The sequence below is a fragment of the Ceratotherium simum genome, chromosome 1 (genome assembly GCF_057802395.1).
Source record: "Ceratotherium simum simum isolate JZ-2026a chromosome 1, ASM5780239v1, whole genome shotgun sequence".
In the NCBI taxonomy this organism is placed as follows: Eukaryota; Metazoa; Chordata; class Mammalia; order Perissodactyla; family Rhinocerotidae; genus Ceratotherium; species Ceratotherium simum.
In genome coordinates, this window is record NC_141900.1 from 67,944,940 (window position 1) to 67,959,596 (window position 14,657).

Below are 14,657 nucleotides of genomic sequence, written 5' to 3' on the forward strand. Positions count from 1 at the left end.
ACACAGAGGAGGGGAAATGGATTGCTCAGTCCTCCCAGCCACATCCACACACGGACAACAGAAATATCATCAAGCAAAGGGCTGCTCTGACATGAACCGTTATCTCAACCAGTGGCAGCAACCTGCATATTCTCCCTCTTGTCCTCTCACCTCTCCATCTCACGCTTCCCTGGGCACAGCGTGACATCTCTCAGGGTCTCAGTTTCCTCATCAGGAAAATGGAGACAACACCTCCCCTGCTCCAGTGAGCATTCAGTGAAATGACAGAAGATCACGGGGGCTTCCAATTCTGCTTCTACCACAGCAGCAACACTTTCATCATTTTATGTTTTGGGCTTCTACATTGGGTTTCATTTGATGAAAGGTCTCTACTGCTGGAGCATTGCTAGCATTCTTCCTCAGACAAGGGCTTGCCCAGCTCCATTTAGTTCCCACTGGATTTCTGAATGATCCTAGGCTGGCCAGCCAAGCCACAGAGCAGCAGGGAGGCCCAAGGAGTCCCCGGGATGGGAAGGAGAGGGCTCTCTCTGCACCAAAAGTTGCCCGCCCTGGGCTTAGTCTTAAGACAAAAGAAATACAACTTACCTGCCTCCTCTCATCAGGAGCCTTCAGGAAAAGTGCATTAATCACTGCAATGGTATAGGTTTGGATTTCTTGATCTGTCCTGTAAAGACGCAGAACAATACAGAAAATCAGAAGAGAATACCTCTGAGTCAGACCATGATAAGGCTCATGATCACCTCTCCAAAAAAAGGTGAGAGAGAAAGGAAGCATCTAGAAAATGGAGTCAGAATTGAGAATGTGTTTCCACCACGATGAGGCTGGAAACACAGCGGAGGGACAATTACTATCACTAGCCGGTCAATACACTGCTCAGTGGAGATCTCCCAGAGAGTACAGGGGGCCAGCTGGCTCTCTCCCCTTCTCCCTATTAGGATTAAAAGCATGGACCCGGAGTCCATACATGAGCATATGTGTGTGTATGTGTGTGAGCGTGTGCGTATGTGTAAGTAGGTGTGTAATATTCTGTCTGATGAATGAAGTATATCTGGGAGTAGTATTGGGTGTCCCCACATTCCTGGACTTATTATAAAGGAAACTGCTTTGTCTCCATGGCAATGACATTTTGTATTCTAAAAACCTAGTTCCAAATAGAAACTTTTTAAAACAAGATCAGGTATTTATGTTTACAAATTTGCTTTTTACCAGAATGAAATCAGAAATTCCAAGTGAAGCAAAGATCCAATGTAAGCAGCATGGTAAATAGTAAATCAGAAGGACCCAAGGCATAAACAAAGAGCAGTCTGTGAGCTACATTTAGTGATAATTTGGGGAGAGGCAGGGCTTAGAACACAGCCTTTGGCAGGATGAAATTCAAAGCCCCATGCACGAGAGGCTGGCTGTGTGGCCTCAGACAAGTTAATGGAGTGTCCCCAAGACACAATTTCCTCATCTGTAACACCAGGTAAGAACACACTTATTTCAAGGGGTTGCTTTTAGGATAAAATGAGGTAATGCATATAAAATCCTTGGCACAGAGCTTGGCAAATAACAAACTCTCCACTTTTGGCAAAGTACACCGTGAACGCGAAACTATGCCCTCGAGTTTCAGAGAAAAGATATAGACTGTAAAGTTAATACATTTCACATTCAGGAAAACGTGAAACTGGTATTATTTCTAAAGAAGGTTTCATACAAAATCATCATTTTAGCCCGTGTGCTAATTTTCCCTGAGGCCACAATCCACAGGTTGTGTGACTTAAAATTTTACATTCTGGTCACCATCCTCCATCCAAATGAAGGAAATATCTAGTGCACTTTGGTAGTTTATATTATAAATACAACAGTTAACATTTTTGATATATTGGGAACTACTGAATATTCCCTCACATCTTCACCCTGCACCTCCAACCCAAACAAACCCAAACGGGCCCATCAGGTTTCCTCTTGAGAATTTGCAAACGTGACCCGAGAGCCCAGGGCAGCAGTTACTGGGAGCCAAGGCCCATTAATGCCAGCCAATTCGCTAGAGAAAAGGCCTGTTGTGAGGACTCCAAGGAGGCCACAGTCTCTGTCCTTCCCAAGGCTTCGCTACTTAAGTCATTCCTGGGTTCTACAAAGTACCCCAGTATCCTTTCAATAAGCTCCCTGTCCTGTGTAAGCTGGCCCAGGATGTTTGTTGCCACCTGCAACCACAAATACTTTAATTCATAATGTGGCGTTGTGTAGTTGGGGTCCTTCTCAGTCTGGTATGATCGGAGACAACCTTACTAGTTACCTCAAGTGGAGAGAAGAGAAAAAGCCCCAAAGACTAAAGGCTGCAAGGGACTTGTCTTATAGCTCAAGCCTCTAGAAAAAAATATATACATTATAAAATGCAAAAGAAGACAATCATTGAAATCCCTTTGGGCCTAAGAAAGAAGCCTGCCTTTAAAAATTCCTAATTAATATGAAAATACTCATTATATCACAGACAACACTATTTTAAATGACTAAGGGAAGACTTTGTTGAGAACTTAAGAGAACAAAAACCTATTATGTCTTATTAAAAGTAAAACTCTACTGATATCGACCAACATTCATCAAACTGAGTGTGTACTAAGGGCCAGCCACCAGGGACAGAAGAGTGCCAAGAACAGGCATGGAGCTCACCCAAGGACAAGTAACTGCCATTTCAGTGTGACGGGGGATGAGCATGGTACCAGATGTGATTATAAGCCAAATAAAGTCTCTTTTTCCGTATATTTAATCAAACCAATATGAAATGTTTCCCAGGGCACTATGGTGGCTGTCTACCTGAAGCATCTCCCCTGGCCGTAGTGGTGGCATCAGCATGCTTACCCTTGAAGATGTGGAATCAGTTGGCCAATAGTGATCTCCTGTGCCACCTTCTGGTACAGGTCGTGGCTATTGAGCACCATCGACTCCAAAATGGCCAAGGATCGCTGCAGGATTGAGATGTCCATGGCTGACTTGTTCACAAAACTTGCTATCTGAAAATCCAAGAGGGACACAATTGACTACTCATGGAAAGCAGAGAAGGGAGCAAATCAAGTAAATTGAGAGCTCATTTAAGAAACACCAGACACTGAGGATGAAAAGTACCTGGAATTACAGCAGATGAGCAAGAAACGCATTGAGTCAACAATGATTGCTCATGACATTATTACAAAACACTATATATATGCTATTTCTGTAATTCAATAATAAGCCACTTTAAAATGGAGACAGCTTCAAAGAATTATTCTGTCTGGTTCTTCTGGGATTATTCTTCTCAGTTTCAGCTTTCAGGAGCAGACGATTTCAGCACATACATTGTAAGGACTCCTGGTTTTTTTTTTGAGACAATAATTTCTACATATACTAATAGCCATTCCCTTCCATTCCCAGGCTACTCCTTCACCCCCACGATCTATGACTTTTATGTTCTTATTATGATCCTGTTACATTCTTAAGGGACTCACACAAATCACACTTGTCAACACAATTCAACTGGCAACTTTTCAGTCACTGGCTACTCTCCTTGTTATTGTTCAGCGAAACACTCTTTGCCCCATTCTTCCAATTTCTTATGGTTAAAATAAATTCTTCCCGTCTCTCAAATTTCGCAAACAGGAAAACACTTAAATTAGCAGTGCTAAAAGTTAAAATAACAGTTTAAGCTCTAAAATATATTCCCTAATAGTTTAAGCTCTAAAATACAATTCCCTGAGGAATTACTCACTAAGGCCTCAAACACAACAAATCACAATGTAAGAGGAAAGCAAAATAAGAGTTAGAATAATGGATCACAGTAACCCAAACACATGGGTACCATAAAGGTTTTATTTTAGAGGCTTCATTAAAAGTTATGACTATGCTGACAACTCACATTAAAAGGCTATTATTATATCAACATAATGACTGCTTTCTTAAAAGCTAAATAATTTGGTTCCATGAGAAGTTGACACTTGCTGCTTCCCCCTGTCGACACTAAGTTTTCCCTTTCTGCTGTCCCATCAACCCCTTCTCCGCATCCCCTCTCCATCCTGTATGAGATAGAATGCAAGGCATTAATGGTGACTTACAGTTACTCTCTCAATTGTTTCTAGCCCAGTGACTCCCTGGTGAAAGTAGGGGTGGGGGGTACAGATACCAACACCCTCTCTGCCCCCAGATCCATCTAGATCTCAGGGAGTGGAAAGTGTATGACACAAAGAAGTTTAATAACATTATGACTTTATATTCCAAGAAAGTATTATTTTATAATACAAACTACAAGAAGAGTATGAGAATTTTAAGATTCTCAAAAGACTGCTTTAGCTCCTTTCATGGCTAATAAACTTCTCCAGCGTGTTTACTGTCCCTGGCAAGGCCCTGCCTCAATCCTCACAGTTAGCTCCACTCTATGGTGCTAAGGTGACCTTTCTTTCCCTAAAGCCATCTTTCTCTGACAAAAATCCAACTATCCTCATACTGTGCTCATGGTTTAACACTTAACATAGACCTCTTCCAAACAGAATATCAATTTCTTGACTTCCCCACCAACACCACCCCAGTCATTTCTCATTATCCCAGCACAGTTCTTGGCACTTATTAGAAAACTGAAAAACTAGACACAGAAGAACTCACAAAGAAGTTTGTTGACAATACCTCTGATTTTCTCTGCACTAATTCTCTCCTCCTTCCATGTTTCTTTTCTTGTCTCCATTTAGTAAATCTGAATGTACCTTCAAGACTCCATGGAGAATCTTTTACCTGAGAACCCACTGTCAAACTCCCTCCCCCACCCTCTAGGTTTCATCTCCTCTTTTCATTCACTCAAGTAGTATGTATTGATCATGTTCCATAAAACAGGCTTGCACTGTCCTGGGATCTGGAAATAGAGAGATGAGCAAAACCCACATGATTTTTAACCTCAAGGACCTTATAGTCCAGCAGAGACAGATAGATAAAAAGGCATTTACTATGAAGTATGTTAAGTGCTTATTCTTGGCATCCAAAAATATACCTCCATTTAGACATTCCAACAAAGCCTAAAATTAAAAGGGGTGAAAACCAATCTCATTTCCTTCTTAATCCTCCCTTCTCGTTATCACTTTTTTCCAAGTTTGCCATAATCATTGGGGATTAATAGTCCCAGTTCTCTATTTTCTATCCCTGTGAACTCATTTGCAATGTCTCCTCTTTGATACACATTCAGTTGTGTATGTGCAACACTGGCCCATGGTCCCACTCATTCCTGTGTTACTAAGACAGCATCTTCTTCAGTTTCCTGTATGTTCAAGATTAGCCTCCAATACAAATTTACCCTTTATGTCCATAAATATCCTTTTGACAATATTTCCTTTCTCAAAATATTCAATCAGAACTCTCAATGTTTTCTGATATAAAGTACACCTTCTTATAATGGGTTTTAAAGTTCTCCGCAATTATTAACTCTCACCTGCTCCCAATGGCTTGCTCAATGGTGATCTTCCTTTAATTCAGGCATATTTATACCCCAAATACATATTCCATTTCCTTTTGCCTTTTCCATTATTTCTCTCCCGTGAAACTAATTCCTTACCTTCATCCAAGTATTCCTTAAAATTAATCTTTTTTATTACTTCACTTCTTCCTTGAAATATAGAAAATCTTTTCAGCAATCCTGATGCAGGTTACAAAGGAGCATTTTGTGTAACACACTTACCTTGAGTACTGCCTGGCAGAGAGCAGGCATGCAACCCATTAGAGTCCTAGGTACAATTCTGTAGGAGATAATAGTCATTTTTTGAAACTAACTTCTATCTTTTGCCTTTATCTATCAGTGGTTTTAACCAGACATTTAAATGACCTGGTATTTTCATCTAATGAGTACTAATAACCAAGCCGTCAGGACTGATTGAGGAATCATAATGACAGTACACAGGCTCTTTATTAGTGCAGGTAAAAATCCATACAAATGTTATTTTCTATGTCAAGTTTAAAAACTATAGAGCTTAGTATAGCTATGAAAGTTTAAAGACTGTCTGGTTAGATTTTAATATCTCCTATCCTCCCCCAAAATCAATAATAACTTCTCTTGCCTTTAAATTTTTCCCAGCTCCATTACTGCCCTTTTGGCCAACACAGGTGAGCCAGCCTAAGCCAAGCAAAGTACAGCTTCTCGAAAGAAGGTCTATATCACAAGGAAGAAGAGGTAAGAGGAGTTAGCAATAGTTATATATACAACCTCCACATGCTTCCATTCACTCAAAAATGTTACCTAAGTAAAATGGAGGAATATTTGGGTGACTTTTAGGAAGCTATGGAACATCACAGTGCATGGACCAACGATACAAACTACTAAAAACACATAAACACTTCTTAGAATCACTTAGCATGAGATCTTACAATTTTCCTATGTTATCAAAACTGAAAAGAACCAGAGAGAGCATGGAGCTCTACTCTCATATTTTAAATTATCTGAGAGAGGCCCATAAATCGCCCAAGTTTTTAAGAGGTAAAAATTACTGAGTCTCTAAACTGAAATGGCTAGATGTTTGTCCAGGCACCAAAAATATCTCAGGGTGAACCAGGCTCTCCTGAAGAGCTAAGATTTCAAGAGCATTTGTATGAAAATTTTCTTCCAAGAAAATGCACTGAGGTTACACTGAGCCAATGGAAAACCAACTCATCACACAAAAAGTTCTAGTTTTTCTTTTTTTCATTTCTTTCGTCTCCATGTCTTCCTATCCTCTCCCTAAGTAGCCAAGTCTTTAAAGAGCAACAACACTATATATTGGCATCAAGGAGTTCCAAGTTTCAAAGTGCCCAGGAAATGATGTTATTTACTGAAGACAAAATTTGTAAACTAGAATCCAGATGTACATATAACAAAACAGATAGTAGAGAAGGAGACAGGAGCTGGCAGGGAAAAAATATTTCTCCAAACTGGTATGAATTTGGCATTAATAGGAAGCCAAGTCTGGATCACAGAGATAAACATCTTTTGTCAGCGCATTTCCTAGTTGATTTTTGTTGAGATAAAGCTCCATTTAAAAGACAGTTGCCTGCAGACAATTCCTGGGTTGTCAAAGTGCTGAATTTGATCCAGCTAATGAATAAAAAAAAGTCAACCTTACAAAAACTATCAATTACAAAGTCATTTTCTGATGACCATTTTTCAAATTCACAGAAGGGGTTGGGATCTAAGTAGCAATGCAAAGGAAACAGAATGAATGACTGGGAATGAGGACATGGAATATATTAAATGTATTGCCTTTCAAAAATACTTAATTTTTTATTTAAACTGCCAAGACTGCTAGCCTTTGCTTCCTTAGATTTAATATAATTTTTGATTTAATTTCAGTGAGTGAAAACCATTTTCTTAAGTAGTTAGAAAATTATTGTCATTTTCTCTAACCACTTCTCACATCATTTAAAGAAAGACAGCTTTGTAATTCTTTTCAATTCATAACTGAAATTTTACTTGAAATATATTTAAGTACAGTGCCACTGTATTCCTTGCTTCTCTTCTTCAAGTTCTAGGGTTTAAAAAAATGCTTCCAGGGGCCGGCCTGGTGATGCAGCCGTTAAGTGCGCGCACTTTGCTTCAGGGGCCGGAGCATTCGCAGGTTCGGATCCCGGGCGCTCACTGACACACCCCTTGTCAAGCCATGCTGTGGTGGTGTCCCATATAAAGTAGAGGAAGATGGGCACGGATGTTAGCCCATGGCCAATCTTCCTCAGCAAAAAGGAGGAGGATTGGCATCGGATGTTAGCTCAGGGCTGATCTTCCTCACCAAAAAAAAAAAAAAAAGCTTCCAAAGCAAATTTCATTCCTTCATTTCGCAGAAATGTATTAAGGTCTTACTCTGTGCCAGGCCCTGAGGATAAAGTCATGAAAAAAGCCATGGTTCCACCCTCCTAGGACTCACGGTCTATTGGGAGAGCCAGTCAAAAGAACAAAAAATTCACAAAAATGTGGTAAAAATGCTAGAAAAGGAGCATACACAAGATCCAAGGAGAATGGAGCTCAGAAGAAATCACTTAACTCTCCACTGGTGAGGTCAGGGAGGGCTGAACAAGAGCAAATGCTGGTTCAACAAGTCTTCAGGAGCTATTGTTTCCATCACTTGAAAGCACAGGTGCATGACTATGGGGGAAGGAGCCTTGAACCATGGGCCCAACAATGCCCCACTCCCTTGACCTCACTTAACCTCCCCAGCCACTGCCTCCTTGCCTTCTGACCAGGAATAACAAGACTGTCTGCTCTGTTCTGGAAATGATTGCTGTGGGCATCAAAAGAGATAATATGGGTGAAAGCACAACAAAATTTCCAAGGAGTTCACATTTAGAACAGCATTATTTTTAATAGCAAAAGAGACTCTAATAACAGACAAGCAAGGCAATTGGAATGCAGGAAAGAAAGGCCTGCCATAAATTCAGAATGAGTTAAAATTTTTAAGTATAAAAAAATCCACAAAACCCAGTATCTTCAGACTGGAAGAAGCTTCTCTAGAACTTTTATCTTAGAAAGGCAAAATTTAGCAATTTGCTGTCTGCATTCATAATCTAATGCTTACATTCCCGGCCACCACCAAAGGAAAGTACTTTAGGCAAAACGTTAACATTAGAGGAAGCTGGATAAAGAGCATATGGGAACATTCTGTACTATTTGTTGCAACTTCTCTATAAGTCAACCATGATTTCAAAATAAAAGTTTTCAAAAATTCAAGTGACACTTACTGGATTTTGCTTTGATTTTCTAGCTTTTGCACAGATTCTCTGAGATTCTTTATTTTAGACAACCCTTGCCAGGAATCTATACTTATAAAATAAATTTATGAATTCCAAATATTTCATACAATACACAGCAGGAAGAAAAATGCCAATACATTTATAAACCATTTCACAAATACAAAGAGAGGAAAAATAAGTTAAATTAATAAATAACAATAATCCATGATTTAATACTACATTTAATAGTTATAATGTCAGAGCTATTTATTTATTTACTTTTGAGCTAACATCTGTTGCCAATCTTCCTTGTTTTTTGCTTGAGCAAGATTAGCCCTGAGCTAACATCTGTGCCAATCTTCCTCTACTTTATACGTGGGTCGCCACCACAGTGTGGCTGACGAGTGGTGTAAGTCTGCACCCGGGATCCAAACCTGCCACAGAAGCGGAACATGCCAAACTTAACCACTACACAACACGGCTGGTCCCCAGAGCTACTTATTTTTTGTTAGAAGACTGGAAACAGAATTTTAAGTATGTAGATGTGTCTTTATTACAACTCAACTGCAGGGAATGGTGGGGGGCTTTTCTGCCTTCTCTCCCCATACCAGGTCCACATTTGCCCATCCCTTTATTAGCTAAAGAAGGAGGAACCAATCGAACTATTTGATCCCACAGACATTTATTGCACCATGATTACAAGTAAGCAGGCTTGCTCTGCCTAAGAGGCATGGATCTAGGCAGATTTCCTTCTCTTATATCCCTGCTTCAAACCCAGGCATGCAGGAAGTCAGTATACTTTGTCTCTTTCCCCTTTCTTGAACACTGGGAAGTTCAGGAAGAACAGCAGGAACTCGACGTAGGTCTTGAGAACAACAGAGTCCTACACAGGGACTCAGCAGATGCTTCTTTGGTTTTAACAACATGACACCTTGATTTCTCTTGACTATGGGTTCTCCTGTGCAATCCTTTATGATCCCGGTGGGGAGAAAATGTCATTTTCACATAGCATTTAGGCGCCCTGACCCCCACATACATAATACTAACAAAACCCCATCCTCCTTTTAACACAAAGACCTAAAGCAGACAACTATAAGATATCCTTAAAGCAGAGAAAAATATCTATGAAAGAAGGAAGTCATTTAAGCCTAGGAAAGCACAATCTGCATTACCTTCTTAATAAATGCCACCGAAAACGTATCCCAGGACACTATTCCGTGGTCCATCAGCTCAACAAAGGCTGTCAGGGTGAAGGACAGCATGTCTCCAAAGCTGGAAAACACAAGGAGGCATAATGGTGATGGGCCCAAGAGCTGAGCACAAGGAAAGACAGAGAAGCAGGAAAGCTTTAGAAAAATGAATAGAAGCAGAATTGTAAAAGATGGTTGGGATAAGCAACTGGGACACAGACAATTTCCTCACGAACGTGAGTTAACAGGAAGGAGGCAGGTCGGCTTCATGGAGGTGAGTCAGGGCCTCAGTGGGACACACCTGGGCTCACACTGACTCTCACTCTGGCGAGCTGTGTCCTACAGGGCAGTTCACTAACTTCTCTGAGCCTCTGTCTTCTCAGCTGAAAAACTGGATAGTGATACCTATTTAACCACAGGGCTGCTTGTAGAGCACTCAATAAAGTATGTAGCATATAAGCAATCAGTAAATGATAGCTTAAAGAAGAGCTTCTCAGCAAATGAAAGTTAGGGCAACTGAGAGAGGGCAGTGGGCTTCTTCTATTATCCATGGGTACCCAATAGGGAAGATTAGAAATAATTTTATTAAGAGTATTAGCACTTTACAAAGGATTCGCATGGTCTCTATATACCTGTGTGTGCATGTGTGTGTGTGTTTGGGCATGTGCACACACACAAGCACACTTAGATACAAATATATATGTAAGTAAGCATATTCATTTCTATGTTACATTAGTCAGCATGTTATCTTTAGTTAACAGGCTTTATAGAATATCTGTGGAGATAATGACTGTTTGCTGGCCAGACTTGCTGTGATTCTGAAGACCGTAGGGAGGATCTAAAATGTGGGTTAGAAAAACAGAGATCAGGAAAGCTCAGGTAAAAACTCCGTCCTTCTACAATAGCTCCACCCGTGACCCTTATCAGACAATATCCTGGTTCTAGTGCTTTCAAAACAACACTTTAACAGACACTCAGAATCTTTTACAGAAACTCACCTCTATTGTAAATTATCATCATAATAAATTTTAACTTAAAACTCTCAAGATAAGTACTCTCTCTTCTAGTACATTGAATGATGCCCATCAGGATTTCTACACTGTATGCAACTCCACTGATTCATACGCTTGATTTTTAGAAAATAAGGTCAGTTGTTCAGATTTTTAATCTGTAGACTCATATATACCACAATTGCTACACCACAAAGTCTCATAAAATGTTTAGATTGAATCTTCCCAACTATTGTCAATTAATAGAATAGAAAACAGGCTCATATTTATTTTTAAAACAGCTTCGCAATTTCCCTTCTTTCTAGTGTTCTCAGCCCAACCTCAATAACGACCTTGGAAATTCTGCATCACCTCAGAAGCTGTGATGCTGAAGAGAAACCTACAAAAGGGGAACGGCTCTCAGGAAAGGACCGTGACCCAAAGTTGCTGGAGATCAGAGGGCATGAGATGCAATGGACAGAAATGGTTAAGTGGGTGGTTTCTGCCGTCAGACAACAGAGGTTCCCCCTCCAGCTCGGAGTGGGCAAGTTACTGACGCATTCTATGCCTCAGTTTCCTCATCACCAGGAATAGAGATGCTATTAGTCTTCAGGAACTGCTTAAAATGGGGACGACAATGATGATGGTGGTGGTGGAGGTACCTAACTCAGAGGATTGCTGGGGCAATGAAACGAGCTACTTAAAGCCCTCCGAACAGTGTGTTGCAGGTAGAAAGCAGCATGTGCGAGTTAGCTATTATCATTATGCAAAAGTGATATTTTAAAAAGGTAAACAAAGTCCATGATTTTCAAATGTTTGGTTTCATTGCATCAAAGATTCTCTGTCCTTGGAGCCAGGCAAAAAAAAAAAAAAAAAGCTCCAAGGAAAGTTAAACCATCTAGGCCAGATAGAAAAGCAGCAAATACTTTTTTTAAAGGCTTGTCCGAGTCACAGACAGGCAACCCCAATCTTACAGGTGCCCCCTAGGTGGCATCAGAGGATCATGCCTCAAAAAAGAAATTCCAAACCAGAAAAATCAAACTTACTGGGAACAGAGAACAGAAAAAAAAAAAAAAAAAATGGGTTAAAAAGAGTAGCAAGAAAGGTTAAATAAAAATTCCAGAATGATCCTTTCTACAGACAATGAGTCACAAGAAAATCCAAACATCAGATTGCAAAAAAAAAGGAAATTGCCTCAGGAAAATAAGAGAGCCAGGTAATAAAAGCAATTAGTAATATTTATTAATACACTAGGTAGGCATTAATATTACTGTGAAAACATTATTATATAATAATGTACAGTGTTAGTAGTAAACAATATTAGCTATTTTTTTTTTTACTTAGAGGAAAAACAACCATATATATAACTGTAATATACATATATATATAAACCATATAAATAACTATAATAACTAATCATTACCATTTGCTTATATCTGGCATGCTAAAAGACCTCAACCGCTAAAAGATTCCCATATGGTACATGACATTGGAGGCGGGCATCCATGGCTTCCACACAGAGAAAAAGAACCGCCTCAATGTCGCTGCTAACAGAACAAGCCACGGAGCAGGCAGTGACACAGGAATGCACACACTAGTGGAATCAAACTCTTCTTTATAGCCCCTGCAGCTATTTGAGACCAGGAATAGAAATGCTATTAGTCTTCAGGAACTGCTTAAAAAACAAAAGATAAATTATGTTTATGTTCTCTAATTATCTGAAGACAAAACAACTCTGTTTCCCATTCAATGGACCCATAATTCAAATAGCCTTAGTAACATCGGAGGACAGTCCCTCTTCCCAAAAGCTCCAGAACTCTGCCTACAGACTCCTCAGCCAGGCTGCCAGGACCTGGGCGAAAAGATGGAGAGGAGAAAGAGTATCATTTGGTTTCCATATCTCCAAGCTGCTCTGGAGCCAGCATTTCAATCTGCACTGTTGTTAAGGAGGTGGAGCACTATTTCTGAGACTGCAGACTCAGCTTTCTGTGCTTTGCAATCATCCGTGAGTGTGAATGGTGGATAAGGGAGAGAAAAGCTTCTTTGCATCATACACCAAGGTGCACAGAGGAAGGATCACTCTCTTGGTCCATCTCTTAACATTGTATATAAATGTTATATAATTTATATTTAAATTTACATTTTATATAAATGTTATTACCTAATAACATTGTATATATACATTTTATATATTTAATATATAATTATATTTTATATAGATTATATTATAGACATTTAATATACATTGTATACATTATATTATATATAATCATGTATATCATATATTATATATACGATGTAATATGTTATGAGATACATTATGTCTATATATGTTGTATCATATATTATAAAATATAACACAGTATATACATAGTGGGTGTGTGTATATATATATATATATATATATATAACATATATAAATCATCATGACTGGTTGCTGTATGGCATACTAGGTTTCCATGAGGGGGAAATTTTTCAAAATTCAATTTCAAACCCTCAGTTGCACGGAAAGAATGGTCATGCTAAAATTTTATTACATTCCAAATCAAGGGACTCAATTACCTCATTTCAAATGAGGCAGCTATAAAAGCTCTTATGGAACCCTGACATAGATGTTTATTTCCACTCCTAGAGGAGTGATTCAGGCTGCAAAGAGGGAAGGCAGGAGCCAAGGCCCTGTCTCTGAAATCAATGCTGGGTGCGGAAGATCAAGGCTAAAAGAATTATAAATATCAAGCAACCACATGGCACATGTGGGAGCATTTTTATTTGTTTGGTTTATTTGTTTTTTATAAAGTGCTAAGCTAAAGATTTTGCAGTACTGACTGCCATAAATGAAGCCGACTGCAGACTTTACATGCTGGTTGAGAGCCATGTCACAGCCAACACACCATGTGTACTGGAATGATTCAAATAAATGTTTTTCAGCAGCTCAATAGAGACCATCTTCATTCCAACAAAATTCACCCAATCTCAAAGCATTTACACTTATGCTGCTAAATTTATAAAAGAATAGTGCTTCAAAAAATTTCTATTGGGTGACATACCCAAGACAGAAGCGGGGAACAAAGAAAAGAAAGGCCACTTTTAAAGCTATTAATAAATCATACTGAATGTATCCTTAATTGCCAAAGTTAAGGAATATAGTTCTGCCCTGCCCTTTGAGTTTTTCCAAGTGTTTTGTTTTGTTTGTGGTAAAATTTATATACATTGAAATGTATGGATTTCTAAATCACCCTTTAGACATTCCCTCAGCCTTCAGAATCAAAGCATGACATGTCAGCAAACATTCTTTTGGCTCTTTTGTTGAAAATTTCACTGCAGATCAATTCTGGACTCTTTAGTCTATTCCACTGATATGTCTATTCGCTTATACAAATCTCATACTGTCTCAATAACTAACTTTATAGTAAGTGTTGAAGTCAGTTAATAAAATCCCCCAACTTTGTTGATCTTTGTTGTTTTTCCAAGACTATTTTGGCTATTCTATCCAGCTCCTATGCATTTCCTTTAAGTTTTAGGATAGGCTTGTAATTTCTTTTTAAAAAATTGTATAGCATTGAACCTACAGATTAATTTGGAGAGAATTGCTATCTTAACAATATTGTGTCTTCCAATCCACAAAATGGTATATTTTCCACTTAATTAGGTCTTCTTTAATTTCTTTGAGCAATATATTTATTTTTCAGTAAATAGATATTGCATGTCTCCTGTTAAATTTATTCCTAAGAATTTTATGATTTTTTATTTTAAAGATTTTATTTATTTATTTTTCCCCCCAAAGCCCCAGCAGATT

At 38.9% G+C, this 14,657-nt stretch overlaps 1 protein-coding gene across 3 annotated transcripts in view; it reads right to left on the reverse strand.

Moving 5' to 3' along the window:
• ELMO1 (engulfment and cell motility 1) overlaps positions 1-14,657 on the reverse strand; it is a 536,712-nt gene that overhangs the window by 339,826 nt on the left and 182,229 nt on the right. For all 3 annotated transcript variants that reach the window (XM_004418819.3, XM_087429603.1, XM_087429606.1), the window contains 3 exons: positions 9,855-9,954; positions 2,842-2,993; positions 586-664 (listed from right to left, as the gene is read on the reverse strand). In XM_004418819.3, coding sequence (XP_004418876.1) covers positions 586-664; positions 2,842-2,993; positions 9,855-9,954 — 331 coding nt within the window. The remainder of the gene's footprint in view (positions 1-585; positions 665-2,841; positions 2,994-9,854; positions 9,955-14,657) is intronic.